At 40.7% G+C, this 24,443-nt stretch overlaps 1 protein-coding gene across 11 annotated transcripts in view; it reads right to left on the bottom strand.

The window, feature by feature from the left end:
- The window catches only part of SATB1 (SATB homeobox 1), a 100,636-nt gene that overhangs the window by 74,956 nt on the left and 1,237 nt on the right, over window positions 1-24,443 (bottom strand). For 2 of the 11 annotated variants that reach the window (XM_047875918.1, XM_047875927.1), the window contains exons 1-2: window positions 3,562-5,486; window positions 588-822 (exon numbers count right to left, since the gene is read on the bottom strand). In XM_047875918.1, the coding sequence (XP_047731874.1) occupies window positions 588-798 (211 nt within the window). In that variant the 5' untranslated portion in view covers window positions 799-822; window positions 3,562-5,486. Of the gene's footprint in view, window positions 1-587; window positions 823-2,063; window positions 2,084-3,550; window positions 5,487-11,136; window positions 11,509-24,197; window positions 24,425-24,443 lie in introns of those variants that run through there. The other 9 variants (XM_047875928.1, XM_047875929.1, XM_047875924.1 and 6 more) reach the window with 7 other exon arrangements.

The raw sequence follows: 24,443 nt of genomic DNA, 5'->3' as shown, positions 1-24,443 counted from the left end.
GACTTAGGCAAGTTTATCAAAAATACTCAACTGCAGCAGAAATAAAGACCTAGAATCATCAGGTTTTTCACTGCTAAATAATAAATCTGCTCTTAAGAAAACAAACCACAAAAAAGGATATCGCAAAACTTTTCCATCGAATCACGTAAGGTTCCCATGGTCTCTGAAAACGACTTACAGCTAGTAACCCTCTGAAAAAGCTAGAGCAGTACTCAATCTAAGTGTCTTATTCTCAATCAGGGTTAGTTTAAGCAACAGCCACCTACATATTCTCTACTACCACAACACCTTATCCACGGAAGCCTTGTGTCAGGAGGGCCATTATATGTAACTCAGTCCTTATCATCCCAAACAGCCAAAGACTGCAGTCTACATAGGAGACTCAGGTACTGCACTCAAGCACAGAGCCTATACTTTCCAAACATGACGGACACTGCAGCCTGGAATGTAACTCATTTCACATCAGAAAGAGAATCAAGGAAAAGGACATACAGAGACACGTTCTGCCTCTCCCACCCCCACACAAAGTGGCCTTGAGTAGACACAAGGGCTTGCAGCTTTCCAGGATTGGGCTCCCAAGTATTTACCTTTCCTAAGGTTGGTTTTCATCAGATGGCCCGAGTGTTTTAAAGGCACTCCCTGCATTTTTGCACCTGTGCTCCCAAGCCTTCCTCTTCCTAGCGGGCTCCCGTTCTGCTCCAGGCGGGCAATCTTGGCTGGTGGACCCTTCGGATCACTCACATTGTTAGACATTTCTGAATGTTCTTTCCCCTGAGTTGCCTCGTTCAAATGATCCATACTCAGTTACCCTCTAAAGATCACCTGCCAGAATTTAAAAAGAAGACATGTTATAATTGGGTGGGGGTCTCTCCCTAGCTCTTCCTCTCTCTTCCTCTCTCTCTCTCTCTCTCTCTCTCTCTATATATATACGATACACCAAGTAAATATTTTGTCCCTATTTCTCTCCACAAATATAACATACTTGTAAAATTGCTTAACTAGGTACATAATATAATGCAGATGTTAATTCTATTTCTAGATCACAGTATTACATTTCCATTCAAGTTAACAAAATAATTTGTGGAGACTGTAGCAACACACATTAGAATAAAAACACAATTTGTCACCTACCAACAAAACTAAGTTGGAGGAAATGGGCTTACTTGTAGAACAAGAATTACCACCAGTGTAGTTAAAAAGAAAATACCATATTTATGTACTCCCAATCTTTAAAAATTAGAAACTCATTACAGAACACAATAGCAACACTTTAATCAAGAATGGGAAGATTGTCACAGTCCAAAATATTAATTAGACCTGATGTGTATGTTTATATTTTTACATAGTTTAATTTTTATGAGGAAAAATAAATATATATATGCCACCTTAAAAAGAAGGTACTAAATATCTGCTTTTTAAACTCTTCATTGGCTTTACAGGTTGATTCACAGAAAAAGTTTTCTACTTTTCAAGTTTTCCATTTTCAGGACTTACATGACCTGTTAAAGACCTAGGCAAGTCTTGGCTCAAACATGTGATTGGATCCCTTCACCCTTAAGAAAATGGAAGGTGGAGGCTTTCTTCAAATATTTCAGGTACTGAAGCATTACAACTTATGTGTTTTAGTGTTAATATTTAGGCGTCCCTCAGTAATAGAATGCTGCTAACAAGTTCACCAGAAAAAAACTTGAAAATACTTTGTATATACACATTAGATTGAAGTGCTAAACTCACTTTAAAAAAAAATCTTGATGATTTTGGTAAAACACAGTCACTAGCATTTAGTATGCAGTGAAGTCAACATCTTAACTGACTTTAGGAAAAGTGTAACAGATCATTGTTTTCAGTTATATTGTACATTGGACATCAATTTTCATAGTTTCTAATAAAGCAATTAGTATGACCTCAAAGTCACTTCTAAAATACACTTTTAACTGGCACTGATAAGAACAGATTTAGTAGAATTATTTTATGAACTTTCATGGGACTTGAAGTGTGGAGCACACGAATACTAAGGGGTTGGGGATCATATTTAGGAAAGCCAGAGAGACTATAATAATTACCACTTTCTTCCAGCTGTCTGGTAATTCAACATATCTTGTACTTTAAAAAAAAAAAAAAATTATTGCACCAAAGAAGCTATTGAGATCTGTGTTTGTTGAAAGCCAGCTTGTATCAGCATGGCCTTTCTGTAAACATTTTTTGCCTATTTAACCATAGATTACTTTGTTCATTATAATCAAGAAAAGAGGTGAATTGGGGTGGGAGGGGGAAGTAACAATGGTAATCTGCAGGTTTAAAAGTAAAAGTAACCTTAAGAATACCAATTGAGGAACTATAAAGTTTGAGAAATAATGGCTATTTATCCTTGTACTCTAGGGTGGCACGCTGAGAACTAAAGGTTTACCCTTGATCGAGGTCCCATCTGTTTTTGGTTATGAGGTTCATTAACAATAAATGTGCCTCTTTTAACCACTTTTTATCAAGATTACTCTTCTCCATTATATTAGACTACTACCGTCTAAAGCCAAAATTAGAGAGTGATGATTATTAACTTATTCAAAACACTGTTTATAATGTTTCGTGTGGATTATAATACAGAGCTGCTTTTTCTGAAATTGGTTGCCTTACCCTAGAGCAGATGATGAATTTTAAAACATATGATTTGAAAAGAAAATACTTAACCCGTGGGGCAATTTGAGAAAAAAAGGTGGGGGTGGGGGGAGTAGACAACAGCATCAAAGTTAATGCTACAAAACATATTAAGTAGTCATGAGGCTTAACAGCATTATAAGCTGTACAGCAAATGAAAGTGATAGATTATAATTTAGTTAATGTATTGACAATCAAAACATCATATAGGTCATGCAAAATTATCCTTCCAATACCCACCTATAAGAGTCTATTAAACACTCAGTCATCTTGTAAAAAGCTTTACATTATAAAGCAAAATTACATGCACATAAAACACCCAATTTACTCATTTAAACTCTATGCCCAAGGCTAAAGTTCACCAAACCTCAGTTTGGTCTTGCAAAGAGCAGCCTTCAGGGGCCTGCTGGACTGACAGCACGGGAACTAACTAAGGTCTCAACAGATGCCAGGCTTAAGTTTTCTTTTGAGTTACACATTTTAAAACGCATTTTAGTGTAAAGTCTGGTTGGCACACAGAATGCAGGTTACTTTCTCGAAATCCCGTTTCCCTCTCTCTAAAACAAGTCTATATGTGATCATTACTGAATTAAACCGTGAACTCAGACACTGCTATCATTTCCTCTAAAAGGAAAAAAGAAAAGCACAAAATTCTGGTTTCCAGAACCTATTTTTTGCAACGTGGGATCTTTTTCAACCAGTTCCTTGCTGGATCACCTCACTTGCCCCCACAGAACCCCATAATCACATTTTAAGAGATTGTGCCCTTATCCATTCCATATGGCCGGCACGATCCAGGCCAAGCTTTCACTGTGACCTTTTAAAGAGACAAAGAAGCAAAGTACTATCTAGAAACAGAAACACTGCAGTTTTACTGAGTGAAATTAGCAAAACCGACCTGAAACTCACCACTTCAAAACTTGACAGCATATAAATAACAAAAACAAAGGAGATTTCCTTTGCAGCCCGGGTTCTTGAAGAGAAGTTCAAGACTGATGTTTTCTATGTCCTTTTTTTTTTTTTAATTAAAAAAAAAAAAAAAGCAGCAGACCTGAAGGCGACTTCCCCTGAAATTGTATTATTTTCTCTTCCCCTACCCCCGCCCCCCTAAGCGGGGGAAGGGCAGAAATAAACGTCTAGAAGAGTAGCCATGGGAGAGGGGGGTTAAAAAAAAAAAATCAGAATTCGAAAAACAACATATATGGTTTGTAAAATGTCTAACCTCGGAGAACGGGGTTTTCGATGGGGGAGGAGGGGAGAGTGGGAAGTAGGGAGGAGGGAGAAGATAAAATTGATCTGACAAGTGATTCGTTGGGGGGAAAATCGTAAAAACAAAGCAAAACCCGTTATGAGCCGTGCACTGTGGTGGTGCTGGGGAGGCGAGGTGGTGACTGAGGATTCTCTTAAAAAGGAAAGAAAAAAAAAAAAAAAAACCCACTGCGGACAAGGTCTCCAAAAAGGAAAAAAAAAAAAAAAAAAAAAAAAGGTCCCCTCTCTCCCCTCCCTCCCTCCCTCCCGCTCGCTCTGGTTCTTGGGTGTGAGGACAGAAAGTCTACTTCTGGCTGTCACTTGCAGTATTATTTTCCAATAACCCCGGAGAACGCGGGGAGGGGAAGGCCACCTCGCCTCCCTTCCAACGGCCCCCACCCCCTCCCCAACAATTTCGACTGGTTATTAACAAACCTTAAACTTTCTTCCCACAGCCTCGCACCCCCAAGGAGGGCATCTACCGGGGAACAGCGAGGGTGGGGGGCAGAAGGTCGCGGAAAGAGCCCCGGAAAGGCACTGAAATGCCACTTTTGACTCGGCCCTCGCTGATAGCAGCCCCGAGGACCCTCTCCCAGCCCATTGACGCGGGGCTGCGAGCGCCTGGGGAGCCGAGTGAGTAGAGAGAGAGAGAGAGAGAGAGAGAGAGAGAGAAAGAGGGTCTGGGGGGAGGGGGAGGGAATCTGAAGGCACCCCCCCAGCCACCTCCACCGCCTCGGCAGCGACGAACTCCCCGCCCCCTCCCCCCAAAAAGTCGCCGAGCTCTCACTCAGCCCGAGTCCGAGGTAAACAACGAGCACCACAATGGCACTGGGACTTAGGGGGGAAAAAGAAGCCCAGAAACCCCAACAAAACTGATGAGGAGTTTCCCGAAATGCAAGAGGAGGGGTGGGAAGCGTCCCTTGGAGTCGCCCCGGCTTCAGGCTCGGTCCCCGGGCCGGGCTAGAGGGCGGCTGTTGCTGTTGTTGTGACGAGGCCGGTTGTTGCTGGGTGGCACAGGGAGAGGTGTGTGTGTGTGTGTTTGTGTGTGTGCGTGCGTGTGAGCGCGAGTCCCCGGACGGGGCTGCTGCTCTCGCTCTGGCTCGCTCGCTCGCTCTCGCTCTCGCTCGCTCGCTCTCCCCCGCGCTGCCGTCTCTGCCCCCATTAAATTATTAGTTGACTCATCCCGGCCGCTGTCGCCGCCGCCGCCGTGCCCAGCTCGGCTCCGCGCGTCCGCCCGGGCTGCAGCCCTCTACGCCGCTGCTCCTGCCGCCGCTGCTGCTGCCGCTGCTGCCGCCGCCGCCGCTGTGGCTGCCGCTTCTTCCTCCTCCTCATTTTAATACAAAATCACCCCGCTCGCAGCCCCAGCCCCGAGCACGCAGCCTCCTCCCGGCCGCCCGCCGCCGCCCCGAGCCCTTCCCCAGCGGGGCCGGCTCATCCGCCGCGTCCGGGGAGCGGGAGCGAGCGAGAAAGTGGCGGCGGCGGCGGCGGCGGCGGAGGGGGGAGGGAGAGGAGGAGGAAGGGGGTGCGGAGCGGAGGAGGAAGGCGGCGGGGGGGGGGCAGGGTGCAAGGAGAAGGCGGAAAAGGGATGGGGATTAAAACCCGGGCTGGAGGGCCGGGATTGGGGGAGGGGGCGGGGGCGGCGAGTTAAAAAGCAGAAAGACAAGTAACTAGTGAATGAGTGAGGGAAGGGGTGGGGGGGGTGGGGGAGCGCACGATTTCCGGCCCAGGGCGCGCAAGAATTTGTAATGAGCTTGATTAGAGTGAGGCGGCCCGACATTTATTACACACAATACCCAGAATAACAGGGCGCCGCGCGAGGGCTAGCGCCGGCCGCCGCCAGGCGCGCCGGGGAGGGCGCGGAGGGGAGGGGAGAGGGGGCTTCCCTGGCAGCGGCCGCCTCGGCGGGGAGGGGAGCGCGCGGCGCGCGGGCGGCAGGGGCAGGTGTGCGAGAGTGAGCGGGGCGGGAGGAGGGGCACGACTGGCGGGGGGCGGCGGGGGGGGGGGGAGAAAGTGCGGGGGAGGAGGGGGCGAGGGCCAGGGCGGGGGGGGGGGGGGGAGGGGAGGGCGCCGGGGGAAACTAACCAACCACCCACGCGCGCAAAAGCCTCAGCAGGGAGTAGGTCGGGAGCGTCGCGGGCGGGCACCCGGGGGACAGGCGAGGCGGGGAGGGCGCAAAGGCCCCGCGGGAGAGGGGCTCGGGCGTACAGGTGACGGGCACGGAGTACAGAGGTAGGGGGACTTCAGAAGTGGCTGAAGGGGACAGACAATTGGAGGAAGATCTCTGCGGAGAAGCGCGGAGGGTGCAGAAACGTTTGCACAGGAATAAAGGCCGGGAGCCTTGAAAAGAAAGCTCTCGCGAATATTTATCCTCAAAGGAGGATGAATCCCAAACTATTGAGAGCCAACATTAAAAAAAAAAAAAAAAAAAGATGAGTAAGAGCGTTCTGTATCTAGTCAGGGGTAGGTTCAAAACTCCCTCACTTCTGAGCCATAAAACACGTTGGAGGAAGAAATACGTGGCCCATAGAGGCTGAGCCACAATTTGGGTCACTTGAAAGAGATCTGACTTGTTATCACAAAGGAGAAGATGCCACCGTTCTTAAATTAATTCACGACGAGTAAAAGAAAAGTTTGGATGGGTAAATACATCTGTCGTAGCAATAAATACTTGTGTAATCTAGGGTAAATTACCCGGTTAGATTAATGGTCATTAGCACAGAAGTATGATCCTCTTATTTAGATAATCTATTAAATATAGTTCCTATAAAAATGAAGAACATTACCATCTCATTCAAAACAGAGATGCAGCGTTTATCGCTTGGGTTTCAATACTAACATCTTAGAACCCTGAAGGCAGTTAATCATTAAACAAAACCAAAAATGTTGTAAGAATTATTTTTCAGAGTACACTAGTAGGGAAAAGAGAAAAATCGGTCAGATAAACATTTTGTTACACATAAAAAAAGCAACAAGTTAGCACAAGTACTGAGATAAGAGGGAAATATGCAAATTAAGCTCTTTAAAGCTACCAATACACTCTTAGAGACACTGTTTACATTAGAAATCTAAGAAAAGCAGAAGGTAAAGCAGAAGATAAAGTATAGGAAATAATGGCCTCCTGGGGAGAACAAGTTTAGGAGAAACACAATGAAAATATATCACTCTAATGGCACCCAAGTTTCACCCACAAACCGGAAAGGTTAGTCAAAATCGAGGAAGGCAACCGTGAATCTTGGCACATATAAACCCAAGCCCTGAGCAAAAGGAAGAACGTGTAATAATAAAACACAAAACACAACATTGAAAGCAAGAAAATAAATATAAGGCAATCTTTACCAAAAAAGCCCACATGATGTCACATTTTTAAAAGCTGAAAGGTGGGGAAATATGGAGGAGGATTTTGTAATTGAAGTATAAGAAATACAATCAATAAGGAAAAATACAAACGTGGCAAAAATGTAGCACTGGTGTCTGAGTTGGTATTGTGGATGGAAGAGCTTAAGCTTATTTCAGAAGGGTATTTAAAAGAAAAACACAGATAACCGGTTATCATCAATTACCTCTATGACAATGATTTTTGCAATGGTAGGTTAAATTAGGAATTTCCAAGATGTAGATTTTAATAGTTGCTTCAAACTGGTGATGCCTGACATGTTTCCCTGAAACCTGCTTGGATTTCAGCAGGAACAGTGCATTCTAGTATCACGCTGTGCAAACTTCCAGGGGAGCAAAATTTTAAAAATCAGAAAAATTATAATGGACTACAAAACAAAATTTATCCATGCAACTTCACCTCAAGTTAAATATTTTTAGAAAAAAAAAAAAGAAGGGAATGAAAGTTGTTGGAATACAAAATTTGAGCAGAGAAAAGACTAAAAAAGGGTTACTGAAAACATTAGGACACAATGGAATAAAATACTGTAAATATGTTTATCCTATCATTTACACAAATAAATAAGACAAAAAGATCCTGATTGCCTTAGTCTCCTAATGATTTGGCCAATACTAGCGTAATGTGGGAATTAAAATAGCGGTCTTTAAATCTGAATGGCACCTTTTAACTAGGAATTACAAGCTAATTCTTAAACACAACCTAAGTGTATAGTAAGGATGGACATGGCCTTGGAAAATGATAAAATAAATGAGGACAGTGACATCTAACAATGACTTCATTACAAAGAATACCGATATGGTATCATTATGTGTATATTAATGACATATGTATATACTAATTTTCCCTCAAGTACATTCTTTATTTCAGAACTGTATAAGAAATGACGTAAGTAAAATGACACACAAAAGCTTATGCCCTCCAATGGTATATAGTACGTTAATGAGCTTACTTACTATATATTCTCTCCCTCTTTAGAATACTCATTATAACCACTGAGCGTTGGCCAGTGTAAACCCAGGTTGAAATAAAGAAGAAAAAAATATAATTAGGAAAATACCACCTTCCTAGGCGTAGGTGAGGATAAACAATTATGGTGGAGGGGGGAAAAACATCAATTTATTCCATACAGGCATCTAATATTTGTCAATAAAGATGCAAGTATTGCAAAAAAAAAAAAAGTTAAAGTAAACTTTATAAATTAAGCTCTCAAAATATAAAACCTCAGGAACATGAAAGATCACAAGTCAAATACATGAGCTATTATTTAACACGTGGATATATGGTTAAAACACAGTGCATCTTTTTTTTTTATCACATGAGAAGGCATTCAAACTGGCTACACAAAGGTAGCAAAGATACAATATTGTAAAAGATACACCAGATTTTTTTTTAAAAAACTTAATAATGAAAGGACTAGTGCATATTTCAGATGGCACCATATTAAGATAAATATGCAGGGAGATATCCGAAAGCATTAAAACACATTCAGAGTTCTGAATAGCACATACATTTGTAATAAACAGAGAAAGCATTTAGAATCTGAACGCTTTTAAGATATGGCAACTCCACCAGTGACTGTTAGCAAAGCAGTGCTTACCACCATAGCACTTTCTAAGGACATGTTTTGTTTTGTTTTTTCATCTTTTTAAATTCAAATACAGTTGGCTATCTCTCTACACTCTTCAAGCAGCACAATTTACGTAGCATATTGCTCTTTTTATCGTGTCAACTCTTTGTTTTTTGGCTTTAGCTGCAGGTGGTGTTTTCCATATATGAATTTCTGGGAATATGGTCTGTGTTGGCCATATAAGGATGTCTATTGGAGCCATATGTTTTGCTGTCATGTGTCTCATTTTGTCTGTCTGAAATGTCAGGACTGATTTCCACATCGTTTCTTGAATGGACCAAAGACAAATTTGTAAGAGCAGAGAGGAAAAAGCTGGGGCTGGAACTCACACAACTTTGTCAAAACATATATTGGAGAGGAAATGCAATATCCTGTAAACATTTGCACCCTTCTTCTCACATCTTATCTGTGACTGACATCATCACAACTGCACAATTTAGGAGAGAATCTACTTGGTCAAGTTCAGAAGTTTGCAGTATGCGGATGCATGCAGCTCAATCAAACAGACCTCACATCTTTGGAGGTCATGGTATGACACATGTTAGCTGCCCTACTCTGAGCCTGGGGTCCAGCCTTGAAGTTGGGGAAGGGGAGGTCACGCTCTTCTTGCTTGGTGAATAAATGGAACTCCGACTGAGCTTTCTCACTAGTCTCACAACAAGGTATGGCCTCCATTCCTCAAAGCTTCTTGCATTGCTCCTTTCTGAAAGTCATTGCAGTCTTAATCAATTAACAATTATTGACTTAATAAATGTTTTGCATACCAGACTGTAAGCCTTATGAGAGCAGAGACGGTCTTGCCCATTGCCATATTACCAGGAATTCATACACTGTCCTTGCAGTATTTACATTATGAATAAATAATTGAGAGCAAAAAGCTCAGTGTCACCTGCCACCAGCCTCCCCTGCTAAATGCAATGACAGTTCCTTTTAGAGTTCGCAGAAGTGAGGAGGAAGGAACTGTGGAGAAAGTGGCTACCACATTTATATTTGAATTCACTGAAATTAAATAAAATTTACAATTGAGATCCTCAGTCACGATTCAAATGTTCAATAGCCTCACGTGGCTAGTGGCCATTGTGCTGGGCAATGTAGTTTACAGAAGACTTCCACCCCTGCAGAAAGTTCTCTTGGACAGCACTTATCTAGAGAACTTCTATAAAAGACAGCGAAGTAAATCCAGGACCTAGCCAGGAAGAGTCTTAGAGGTGCTGAATGGCTTTCAGACATTCTAATGATGTCCAAATTGAAATCATTTTCCATTTTAGAATTAGCCCATAGATCTATAAAGTTGCACGGAAATGAGGCTTGTGTGCCGCTGCACACAAATTTAAGACAACTTTCTAGGCATGTCTGTATCTGAAAGGGTCCTGTAGTACATTTGGAATAATATGCATTTACCCCAAATGCTGCTTTCCATGAACATTTAAATAGCTCACAGGTGAAGTTAAAAACCACAGAGTCATTTCCCACCCTCATTCCTACCCCAGAATTAAATAAGTATAGTTGCCATTAGAAATGGCTCTTTTGGAAGCTTTAAAGTAGATACCTACTCAAACTGGGAGGGCTTCCAGATACCAAACAAATAATGGTGTACTGCAGGAAACAATAGCAGGAGAGATAAAAGAGAAATGATAATGAACTCTAAACATGGGGCTTAAGGTTTTTTGTTTTTGTTTTTTCCCTAATAAGTGAGGTTTCAGTTATAGCCAGACTGATAGTGATCAAAAGTTATTTCCTGATTACCTTGGGGCAGATGTAAATACCCACTGGTAGCTTGGGATATGGTCTTAATAGACAAGGGTCATTATTAAGACTGAGCAAAGAAAAGGCAATGCTTAAGCCAGTTTGGGGAGTGCTGGATAAGGGAAATGAACAGCCATTGTAGATGGCTTCTAGAGCTTGACAGGATATCTGGGCCTTTTACCCAGAAATACTACCTTTCTTAACAAGAACTGATCGAACAAAAATTTTTTAAAGCTACCTTTCCTTTCATAGATGCCGGTATGGATCATAACCTTGACAAGTCTCCACGGTAATAATTCCATCAAGATTGGTATCTCTATCTAGACTCACATCCAAAATTGAGTAGGGAGAGGGATTCTTGTCATTGCTGTTGAGTCCTCCAGTGTTGATATCACCACCAAAGTACTTACAGTTTCAGGTTACCTCATTCTCCCATTGCTTCTGTAGTGCCCTTCCTCCCCCTTCTCACCTGGGGACCTCCCTTCTGCCAGCTTGATGGCATTGCTTCTGTCTGAAGCCTCTTTCCAGCTGTTAGTTTTTTCCTTTGATGTTCCGGCACACTACCTGTCCTTCAGTGCAACATTCTGTTTCTACCTGTCTGCTCCTCCGAACTGCAAGTCGTTAAGCATTCTGAGGGTCTACTTGGGTCTGTATTCCTGGAGTCTCTCACAGTGTCATCACAGGAAAAGGAATCCAAGAACTGTTCTTATGAGACAGTACTCAGAAGAATCTTAGGACGATTCTTGCAAACTCAGGAGGTAAAGCCAGGTGCCAGGATCAGAAGTTAGCTCAGTGGCTTCCCAAATTTGCTGCACATTAACATGACCTAAGGAGCTCCTTCAACAATCCAGATGGCCAGGCTGCACCCCACTGCAAAAAAAAATCAGAATGGCTGAGAGTGGGAGCCAGGCATTTGGTTGTTTAGAGCTCCTGAAGGTGATTCCCGTGTATAGCCAGCTTTGGCATTCGCTGGATAAGGTAATGTTTTGGAGATAGGAAGTCAAATAAACCTGCTAGGACATCTTCAAAGTGAAGTTTTCAACCCAATCCTCAGGTCACTTGGAAAAGTCAAGGCTGTTCTAGGAGCCAGCACTTGCCCCCCAACTTAGGGAATGTATGTGCAGGCAAGCTACTTGTTTCAAACAAAAAAAGGTGGGCGCAAGCTGTTAGACCACTGATTGGGTGAAATAGTCATGGTGTTTGAGGAACCAGGATAAATTAGCATTTGGGCACTTGCCTGAGATTTACTGAGGTGCCAGAAATCCTGTGCAGGTATATGATTTATCATTATAGACATAAGTGACTAACCACAAAATTACACATGGAAGTTAAACTCGAAGACCAGTCTATTATTTACTGGAGCCAGAACCATCCCAGTTTCCTCTAAGTCCTTTTCAACATAGATGAGCATGAATTTTTCTCCCTGAAAACTTCAACCTGGAGTGGGTTTCCCCTTGAACAGCTGAAAACTGTTCTGCTTGCTTCCAGACTAAGTCCTGCACTTAAGCAGAACCGAAGGATTCGCGTTGTCCCTGCCAAGGAGCTAGTGGCGGGGCGTCACAGCCCCTGCAGTAAGTACCCTCGGGAAGTTCAAGGGATTTTAATTCCAGTGAAGTCAAACAGCAACCGTTCCCAATCAACCTTCAGCCAAGACATATCAACCAAATCTTCTTAGTGATGTGAATGTTATTGCTCGCATTTCCTGGTTTAATTGGAGGGAGGAACGGTTTGAGGTTACAATGGACCTGAATCGTTGTCCAGATTGTTTCTGGGAGTATCAGCCAAAGGCAACATCTGATACTGTCCTGCCATTCCCACTGCCACAGGGCACTGGAGAGGGGCTGTCCATCAGGAAAGAAAACCAGGAACAACTGCATCACACCTGGACAATGACTAAATACCGCTATAATGCTTGAAATTTGTTGCAGCAGCAAAGGCGAAGTTTAATAGAAAAACTAAAGTGCATTCTATTTGGGATGAGGGAGAAGATTTGGAAGCAGACTGTGGTGATGGTTGCACAGGAGTGTGGATGTAATTAATGCCACTGAATTGTACACTTAACGACTGTCAAGATGGAATATTTGTGTTATATATCTTTTACTTCAACAAAATAAAAACAAAAAACTAAAGGAAAACATATATTCCTGAAATTGGCAGATATGTATTATCATCAAAGTATCATGCCAAGCAGAAAACCAATGAGCTACAACCTATCGAACAGACCTCCCCTCACCGCCAACCTTCCACTGCTTTGTCCTTACCCGCCAACAGCCACAGTCCAGTCTATGCTCGATAATTAATTCATATGATGAATACCTGACCCAAGGATAATTAACATGGATTGGTAATTAGAGACCAAGAACCCACCCGAAGTAGGTAATTTGATGGTCCTCTGATGCAAGAAAATGGTTCTCTTTTCAGATTTTATTCTGTACGATGGCACGTTAGCAACAGCAGAGAAAGAAACATAGACAAAACCAAACAAGTAAGAGTACTGTAAGTCCAAAAACTCTTTTTGGATGTTTTCAAATGAATAAAAATGAACTATACTCATGAAATACTAGCTTCTCCCAATTAAAGAGCACTTAAGAGTGTTGAACACTTGCATGCACAGTCACACATGTATGGCAACAGTATAAATGCAGTCAATGTAATAATTTGTAAACTGTCTCTGTATAAAGACTTTAGATTCTATTTTTTTTAAATAAAAGAAAATAACCTTTTGGTTATAAAGAGCCCAGAAGGCTTTCAAATTTAATTCTATCAGTCACTTTTTAGTGATACTAATTAGGATTAAAGTATTGACCTCTGCATGCAATAATGCATAATATCATCTTTTTCTCTAAAATATTGTCCTATATTCTGTTTCCTATCATCTGTTCTGATTTTATATTAGGGATTTTTATATTAATGATGGGATTTTTAATGTATTAGAAATTTATGTAAAACTTATGTCTTACTGCAGTTCATACCTACACATAGGTATTTTTCTGATGGATGCATGACTAGGGAAATATGAATACACAGTGAAGCCAAATTAAAATGACATGTTTATTATGTATAAAATCATAAATAAAATACTTAAAAATAGTTGCACAGTACAGCTATTGCGAGGGCACATCCAGTTACCTATTTTGTAGTTGCCTCTTGCTTAACTCGTGTGCTGATTGTGGAATTTAATTCATTAGATAACTAAATGGACTATAAATATACATGCAAATTTCCAGCTGATACGAAGCAAAAAGTTGATAAATAATGCTACAGCATAACTTTAAACACAGAACTAGTGAGCCTGGAGGCTATTTTTTAATCATTTATTTTTATTTATTCTGTAAAGACTATTTTCATTTGTGTTTTATACACACACACACACACACACACACCCTTGGGAGACAAACAAACAGCATACTTATGAAAAATTTTGATGGGGACCAGCTTGTAACTGTTTTGAGACTGCACTGCTTTAAAAATGGACAATACCCACTATTCTGTTATTTCTACCACTGAAAAAAAAAACATATTCAAATTATATTTAATGAAGATTAAACTTATCTCTCCATGGAAGTAACAAGGCTCTCAAAAATAACTTCTGAGTTCACTCTGCACAAAAGGGGTTTTGTCACTAAGCATTTACAATACTGCAAGCAAATGAAAAGGCATCTTCGCGGCCGGCACATGCCACAGTTTAGGATATAAACCAAATCTTGGGACATTCTCAATAGATTTGGGAAATCCAACTGTTTGGCCAACATCCAAGTATGAATACATGTATCTGATATACATAGATCGTAACATCATACATGTTCACAGATAATATTTGTTCACCATAGGACACTATGTAATTTAACACAACTATCACACTTTTCATCAGAAAATGTTTAAAACCCAGAGATAGTGTAACTCCTACAAAATAGTGGGAAGAATAGCAGAGAAAAGGTAAGGAACCGAGATTTGGGTCTCGCTTTTTCCTTTACTAGCCCGCTGAGTGACCCTTCCTCAGTCAAGCAGAATCGGGTTCTGCATCTATAAAGTGATAGAAAAGAATGTGATCATCTTTTAGACCACATAAAAAATTCTCTGCCCTCAAATGTAACTAAAAAAAAAAAAAAAACCAAGTTCACTTTAAAGAGAACATAAAGATATAAGGAAATTTATCACACCCTACATTAGATGTTTATCTCTATGTAAGAGACAGGTGTCAAACAAACAAATAAGAAAAAAACCCACTAAGGCAAAGAGAAACTTTAACTCACCAGATTCCATCTGTTACATTTGAATTCATGCATAATTGATTATCCATGACTGGTAAGTTCTTTTCTCACTAGCCGACCACAGTTTTCTAAACATTAGGTATTAAATCACTACTAAAGTAGACTACATTTTAGAAACAGCAAGGGCAGAATAAGAATATTTTAAATGAAAAATTACATGCCGGTTAATAATAATACAGCTGACCTATGTTTAAGGGAGAGAAATTTTAATCATGTGCATATTAAATATTAATAGCCTATTCTGTTATTGTTATAATAAGGTTAAGTAGGCTTCTCCATGCTTAAGGAAAGAGGGAGAAGTAGGAATGCATAATGGTGCAAAAAGATACAGAGACGGGAGACAGACAGAAGGAAAATGTGTCAACAATAAACAAGAGGAAATGAGAAAGAAGGAAAAGATGAAGGTGGAAACTAATCTCTATGTGTCATTATGACTGCCAGAGTACTGGCAAAGAAGCAGCATCCTTTTATTTCAATTTTAATCATTTCTGAATTTTAATACCCGGCTCCTTTTGTAATTCTCCTGGCATTCCCCATATGCCTCCATCCCAGCCAAAACACCAGTGTAAATTAAATGGCAGGCAACCACACCACTGATGTAGCCTCCCCAAAGAACCTACCAGGTGACCAAAAGCAAAAAAGTAAGGTATGTCTACCTCACTTCCCTGAGGACCTCTAGCCAATTAACTGGCTGAATGTTCTCTACTTTCTTTGATTTTGAAAAGAAGGACAGTAGTTAGGTAATCTACAGATAGAGAATCATTAAAAAAAATAAAGCAAGCCAGTAGTAATACAATAATCAGTGACCATCAGGGCCTGGAAAAATGAGTTTGCTCTCACTGGCACTAAGGAGCATCACATGATTATTTAATTACAGCTCTAATTTTTGTCTCGTGGATGGCAACATATCAACAATTAATAGGGCAAATAGAGGAGACTGTTTTTAAAGAGACAGAATGTGCATGATAATGTAATAGGTCACACAGCAGTGCACCGCTTGAGGAATACTTCCTTTTGTGGAACTAAAGAGGACTGGCTTGCAAACAGCTCCATACACGTTTCAAAAAGAAAATAAATTTAAAAAGCAGGAGTCTTTTTTTAGATAACTCTCAAAGAACTTTTCAGAACGTTTTAGATGCGGCTAATGCAATCCTACTGCAACTCTAGCATGAATTCTAAGGAATGGAGTGAAATCTTTGTTAAAATAAGTACCCTAAATCTTAAAATATTTTTAAACAGTGTATATAGCTACAGTGAAAATTTTCTTTTCATGCAATAATTATGACAGATATTTACTCAATGGGATCCAGAAAAAAAAAATCGTTTTAGTAAAGAACAGGTACAGGTCAATCAGTCATGGGCCAGCAGTCTGTAGTATTTTTGGTTACACGATATCACAAAGACCATTACATGGGTGACCTGCCTGCACCCAGGTCTGTGTTGACTTCAGTACAGTTCATTACTACACCAAACACCAAAGGACCATGGACCTACACTGGGATTTGTCACCTAATCCTGAAGGTCAGATGATGATGGTAAAATAGACCCGGCTGCTATTGTCAAACAATGACAGCACATAGTTAAAGAAGAAACACATTCAATTATCCAGAAAACTGGGACATGTGTAGATTAAGTGTTCAGATAACCCCAGCAAAAACAGAAAATTAGAGGAAAAAAGTCTCTTTTCCCATTAAATCATTATCAGCCCAAGCCGAATTCACCATTTGATTATTAGTTTAGCAAATCTTTAATGAGCGCCCACTACACAAGACAAAGGATGCTATGAAGTTTCTCCTGTTTTATAGAACACAGACATGTATCTTACACTGAATTTCTTTTTTGTGGTCTTTTAATGCCTTGTAGAAATAAATAACAGCAGCACCTAAAAATCCATAAAGTGAGAATATTAGTGTACTTTGAAATGTTACATATTACAAGGTTACAAGGTCTGCATACCCAAATTAACCATGGAATTCAAACAGTTAACCAACTTGGTAGCATCGTCTAAGTAAAGCTAAGTCCAGCTTCAAATTCTAGTGCGGTCACCTTTGTTGTGCCATGCCAGAAGCCAAAGGAAAACCAGGGTTGACGTCTGGAACATGAAATAGGCTTAGACGTATCTCTGTGATCAATTGCTCCAATGTATCTTAAATATCAGGTTATAGAGAATCGTAAGAAAACATAACTTGGCTAAAGAAACAGTGAGTAAAATCATTCTACAAAAGGAAGTATGAAGAGGTGCTAAATCAACTCCAGAAGCTTTTAATGGCTTTGGTTGGCCAAAGTCACCAGAGTACAAGAAAAGGTAGGCGTCTCAAAATACAATGTGGGAAATATAAAGCTGCAGAAGGACAACAAATTCTAATGACACTGGCAAAAGTGACCAAGTCAGTAACAATTTCAAAGAAAGGAGGAAAGACAAAAAAAAGAAAAAAAAAAAAAAAAGAAGAAAATTTTATATCCTGTGAAAAGTTTTAAAATTAAGTGTGGTAGAAAACAATTTGATGATTCTGGATGAAAAATCTGACTCCATACGTTCTAAAGGAATATTGTTAAAGGAGTCTAGCAAGCAGCAACTTGCATGCAAGAGTGTACATCATTCTTTTTTAACGTGACTGTTAATATACAGTTAACATGTTTCAGAAAAGGCTGTAATTAACTGTCTACTGCTCTAATAACACTAATAAGCATACAGTATTATTAACATACAATGACTCCATACAAAGTAAGACTATCATTTTTTTTAACTTTTAAGATAATGTTCTAAACTGTTTTTGAGTCCTCTTAAACCACGCCAAAGAGAGCCCACCTTTAAGATTTTTCTTAAATAACAGCTATTAAAACGTTATTCTTTCCTTTCACAGTCTGGAGAAATCTGTCTAACATGAAGCAGGACATCCAGGCATCATCTCAGTTGGTGGAAAGACAGTGGGAAAACACCTGGTTTATTTTCTCAATTCTATATATTCTGCTAAAATTGAACACTGTAAGCGTTTTAATTTAGTTCTTCATTCACTGATAAAATGTGTTTATCAGTGAATGGGGCAAGGTTTGCTATTTCAAGAATCCCATAGTCCTGTTGTTAATCCCCAGCGATTTCCATCGTCTGGTTCACTGGAACAGGAAAACTCAATTGCATTCAACATCAAACAGCTAATTATGGATACACTCTATTCAAGACTATCTCCATTTCAAAAGATATCTGCATATACTAGATTCTATTTTATTTACAATAATTATCACAATAAAATATTTATACCATAAAACCGCTTTTACCTTAAAGTCCTTATCCTTACAAACATTAAAAGGCCAAATTGTCATTTATATGCTCTTAACGGCATATCAGAAACCATTGAGTAAGACTAGAAAGGAACCTCCAGCAATCAACTCCACTGTATGCCTGGCTTCCTGGAAAATAGCATGTAAAGAATTCCCTCTCACACAGATTACTACCTTTTCTTTAAATATCTCAAGGAAAGAAGGTCTATACTAATGTCTCCTGGGAGCCTCCTACCATATTTCACCACCCAAAGAAGAATGCCCATTGAAGAATTTTTGTTGGTATCTGGTCCCAAATCATCTCTAGCTGAGAAAAAGCAACATCCCAACACAGAGATCTCCCCCGAACACTACCTGCCCCCGTCTCCCCCTGTGGCTGTAGCCCTGATTCTCCATATGGAACTGATAGGAACTTTTTTGGCACTTACCCTCCAAATATCAGAGGCTGCTCTCCAAATCTAGCCCTATGGGAGAGCTCGCAAAAAGTAGTCTTTGATGAGGTGACAATGACGAAGTTCTCTCTGGCACTGCTAGCAGGGCAGAAGCATCCCCAAATGAGGTGTTACCAGTTGCCTGTGAAGCAGCTGGACCATGACTGCAGTTCTGAGGGTGCGTCACAAATCAGGTCATAGCTCTGGGTAGAGTCCACCCACTTCACCCAGCACAACGCCCTCCACTTCCTGCACACCTGGGGGGAGGAAGGGGTGCAGAGGAGGGGGGCCGATGCAGGTCCACAGACATTCTAGTAAAGGCACGACCAGGTGCAGCCTGACATCTCCTTCTGTGAGTGTTTTCAGCTTCATTTGGGGAGCCTGCACCCCAAGGTCCTCAAAATGAGTGATGAGTGTAATAAAATATTGCACAGTTAAACGTTTTATCCAGCAAGATCTTTCCTCCACTGGAAACTGAACCAACTCTTAATTTTTGATTACAAGATACTTCACTACCAAATGTCAAATAACTGGACTGAATAAATTTCAGCAGAATCTAGGGACATAAATGCTAGGGTACCAGTTAACTAAATTTCATCTCTCATAACTAAACTAGATCATCACATAAACTGAATTACATCCTTGAAAGTCCACTGAAAGAGGTGATTAGAATTTCTATTATGAACCTTCAGACAGCAACAACTGTGGCAGTGAGGCAGAGTAACTTAAAAGAATAAAAATAGGCCAATATGCTGGAGAAATGCTCTGCTACTAAATCTCACCCTGAATATATATACACACAATCTGTATCTATTTACTCTGAAATGAAATATCTGATCTTAAAAAAGACTTTAAAAAAATAAACAGCAAAAGGTACTGTTGGCGTAAGTTCAAAAGTACTAAATAATGTGTGTTAATGTGTTGATCACACTCTATGAAGACATCAAGTTTAAATAGACTTAACCATTGAGAATAGCACTTAGGAATGAGATATAAATTACCATAGTAGACACTTTTTCTTTGGTATAGTGAAGAAGAAGAACCTTGTGTAACAGATTTGATTTATATGCTGTATTAAGACCGCATTCTGCTCTGATGTCAATGGAATATATGATTAGAGATTGACAACCGTGTGTAGATGATGGTGTAAGAGCTACTTATAGAACATAAGTGAAAATAAGCATTTTCACAAGTTAATCATAAGTTTGGGAATTCAGCTTTCACGGTATATTGAGCAGTATTTCCAGGAGTCTTGAAAGAGAAGGGGCTTTTAACTTAAAAAGAAGACAACAAGTGCATTTAGTATCAGAACCAAGTTGAAATCTCTCTTAAATGTGGCAGATTAACAAGAAGACAAAGGGGGCAAGCCTATTTTCAGAGGAAAGCCAACAGTATCAGTCAGTCAATCAATCAGTGAGCCCCACTTTGTCCTCATGTTGGCAGATCTCCATTAACAACTGAACCATTTCATCTAAGACTTGGGAGCTACCACACTTGATCAAAGTTATTCTCTAAGTAATCAGATAGTTTAGGTAATCTCGTTGGAACTTTGCAGAAAGTTAGTGTCACAAACACACACTTCAATGCGTTTGGATGCGTTGGTCCTGAGGTTGCCCTAAGATGACTATTTTAAGTGGCAAGCAGAGTCTTTTGGGGTTTTGATGTTACATTTGACGTATGTCAAGCAAAAGTGCATAGCGTGCCTTTCAACCGGTTCCCACACGACAGAAATAAGAAGATATTACTCTGCTTTAAAGTTTTGCCACTGGTAAATGATTAAGAAAAACTCCTCTCGACCCCTACCCCCAACCAGGAAGAGCCTGAAGCCCTGGATTATAGTACAGGTAGATATTAAAATGGAGACAGAGCCGTTATTTAGTGGTGACAGGAATATAAATACGTGCGCTAACCTATAAACTGGTATTTACTTCAGGAAGGTAAGTAATATTTTTCCTCTGATTGCTGAGCTGTCAGTTTAATGCAGCGTAAATAAACAGTAGGTGCCTGCTAGCTCGAAGTAGGAAGTGTTCATTCCACACGAGGAACAGATTACTGAAGCCTGATGCTCATGATGCTGAAACATAACTTTCATTTTACCAGAAAATACACCCTACCGTGGATGATTTTTCGTGCCTGATCTATTAATTAACTTAACTCTGTTCTGTCAAAATGTAAACCAATTTGTTAAAATCACCCCAGAGTTCTGGAGTTTGAAAACCAAATCAATTTGAAAAGCAAGAGTAATGACCATTCTGTAATCTGATCACAAATGCTAAGAATGAATACTTAAAATAATAAGCATAAACTATACAAAGCTGAGACAAAGAACATATTTAAATATAGAACTTAATAATCTGCGATGCTCAATTTACTCAAAGATCTTACTCGTTTGCTAATTAAAAACAACTAGCACCTTTAATATTTCACAACCTTGTGCTACCTGGGTCTGTTCAATATGTATGCTTATTCTGCTCTCTGAAATATCTCAAAGTAACCACTCATAAAAATCAAATCACACTCCTTAATTCTAATAGAAATATCACTGAGCTCTCCTGAGAGACGTGGCAAGTTTGAAGATCAAATGATGATACCCTTCCTAACAGCATTCATGTAAAATGTGGATTTCTTCCCATTTTCATTATACCACAAAGCTATGACGGTCTATGGCAACTAATTCTCTCCTTATACACAAGTGTTGAGTAAAATATTTCATGGCATTATTTAAAATGGGAACTCATCTAAAAAAGGACAGAAGGCAATTCGGGGAGGTTTCTATTTAAAATATGGACAAATTCTGATAATTAAACAGTGGATTGTAAAGGAAAGAGAGGGGCTAAAAAATAATGTTTTTGCACTCAACTACATGTCTCGACATAGTCTGAAGACTGATTCAGTCGTATGCATTTATTTTATATACTTCATCAATCCCAAGTACTCATATAAGAGTCATCTAAGACAACACGTTTTGGAAGAAATGATTTGTTTGTGTAAGGGGCACATCTACGTATGGCCCTCTTGGAAATTTACAGAGCAGAAAAAAAGCCACTAGAGTGCTTTATAGAGTCCCTGCTGTATATCCATGTTGTGTTTAGCTTAATAGTGTTTGTAACCAAAAGATTTTTATAATAATGAGGAACAGGTGCCTGTCACCTGACCTTTTAGGCCTAATTTACAATCCACAACCTGTCACATGAGAAAAATAATTGAAAGTCTCCTTCAGATACTTCAGTCTTTGCTAATTTAATGTAGTCTTTCTTAACCATCACTCAGCATACCATAGCTGATTCAATCACAGGTTCACATAGCTGGCAACGGACTGCTCTGCAAAAATAAACCAATACTCATTTTGTTGTTGTTCTTGTTTAAGATGCTGGGAGACAAAAGAACGACTTTTGTAGATTATCAACTGAAGAATATATTAATTTACTACCACAACTAAACAAAAGGCATTCCTTTTGAATACTTTTACATACAAAGAACTATTATTTATTACATATTTCAGCTTGTGGGAAAATGAGGAATGCATTGATTCTGGAAATAACTATTCAGACTTTTTTGGAAGTTCTTTAGGTCTTCTCTCTCTATCTCTTTTTTTCCCCCTTCTCCCCCTTGATCCCCCCACCTCCTACCCCACACACATTTTAAGGCACTAGTGCTCTAGGAGGGAAATCCCTATCTGTTCTTTTTTCATCCATCATTTGTATTCATTATTCAGAAAGGAATACAAAATTGAGCAGTGATTTTTGTTTCTCTTGTATAATCTTGTTACATGGAGCCATACTTAAATTTAACAATGCTTTGTATTTTATAGCTACTGTTTACATATTATGCATTACATGTGACTGAACAACCCTACATTTAAAATATTGTTTCCATTAGAAAAAATATGAAGTAATAAGTGTCAAATGGAGATGAAGAATAAACATGCTTGGTATATTTATAAAATGCATAGTCACTTAAAACGTGCACAAATAGGATACGTATAAATTGCAACTGTTACATTTTACATAGTGTACACATGGTCTAAAGTATATTTAATAATGTGCCTAGCCAAGTTAATTAAAGTATTTATGTCTGGTGACTGTGTTAAACACTTGGAGGGGTAGTGAAAGATGCAGCCAGTTACTTCTGCTAACTAAAGTTGAAATTATGCACTTATTATAACCTTTTCTAACAATGTGAGAAAAACAGAGTAAATATATTAAATTTGTTTCACAACAGATGCTTAGGTTGTTAATATTTAAGATGCCTATTCATGCTATTCCTGTCTGCACATTTGTCAAAAATGTAAGCTTGAATGCTAATGTTTGCCAGCAGACTGGAGCAGCCAGTATATGAATGTACTACTGTTCTACTAAAATAATATGCAATAGAAATAAAGGACTGCTGCTAAATCATAGCATTAGTCTCACACAGCAGATTAAAGGGTTTTAGAGCTAACACCTCAACCTTGGCTTTCTCCAGTCTTAAAGTACGGTTTTGGTTGTTGTTGTTGGCTTTTGCAGCTACGTTTTACTATAGAATCAATCTTACATTCCTGACGTCTCAGAAAAATCCACTTTAGATAGGGTGTAAATTTCAATAAAGTTTCAACGGCATGACTTACTCGTCGGTAGCACAGACACTGGAGATTTCGGGGACTGCTTGGGACAAAACCTGACACCTACCAGTCGCCTTTCACTAATTTCTTACACCTCCTCTGTCCTGTTAGAAAAGTCAGGTCCCCTGGCCTCCAAGGATGCAAGCAGGGAACCCCAGCCAGTCCGGGTAGAAAGGTTGTCTCTTGAGAATAGGACGTCTTTCTGCTTTCCCTGTCTCTTTTACAACCCATGTAGAGTCCAAGTCTTACAATATTTGCCTGGAAATCTGTAATGCCGCGGAGAAAGTTCGCCGAGGAAGGGCGCAGAGGTCAAAGTTGCCAAGCAGGGCACTTTGAGAGGCGATCCTGTGGTTGACACTAGTAAGTGAAATTTGCAACGCCCCAGTGGAGGTCCGGGCCAAGACCTCCAGCAAGAGCCCTAAGCCCCTTTCCGTCTTCTGGGGTCATCCCAAGAGTCCTGCTCAGTGCATTTCCCCGGTTTGCGCGTGTCACTCCCCGAACCTGACACCTGCCTGCTTTGTCCCTCTGATCTTGGTTGCCCAGACCCACGCTCCGCCGCCCCGCAGTGAAGCGTTCGTAAAAGGCCGCCACGCTCGGGTCGGGACCGACGGAGGGAGACAAGGTGCGGATCTCGAGGCCGCACCTGTGATGTCTCGGTTCTGCTAAGAGGGCAGCACCGCTTCCCGCCTCCAGCCCTCCTCCAAACCTACATTCACTCCAGGAGTCCCTTCAGCACCGACCTCACGACCGCCAGCGAGGGCTCGCAATGCGGAGAGTCGCGGCTTTCAAAATCCCGGCTCCAACTTCAGCGCCCCGGCGCTCGAGTGTTCCCGGGATGGAGAAGTTGCCACTAACTTCCTAGGCCCCTCTCCGCCGCCGCTCCCACCCGGTCGCGCGGGCGGGGGGCGGAGGAAGGAGGAGATGGACCGGGGAAGGATGCTGAGCTTACGTGCGATCCGGCGGGGAACGTTTCTACTCCCCCAGTCTACTCCGCCGGGCACCTTTATGCCAGCCCCGCTTCAGGGCGCACAGAGAGAGGTTTGCTTTCCCTTTTCCCGTTTGCTTCCTTCGGTCTTTGCGGCTCCCCTTTTCTCTTCCAAGAGGGGTCACACTGATGACCTGAAGGAGTTTGTTCAGCCAGGATTTGTTGGGCAGGTGTGTTCGTGTGCCCACACCCTGAGAGAGAATGAATGGC

This window comes from Prionailurus viverrinus, chromosome C2, assembly GCF_022837055.1.
Source record: "Prionailurus viverrinus isolate Anna chromosome C2, UM_Priviv_1.0, whole genome shotgun sequence".
NCBI classification, from domain to species: Eukaryota; Metazoa; Chordata; class Mammalia; order Carnivora; family Felidae; genus Prionailurus; species Prionailurus viverrinus.
This window is presented reverse-complemented; position numbering and strand designations above follow the sequence as displayed.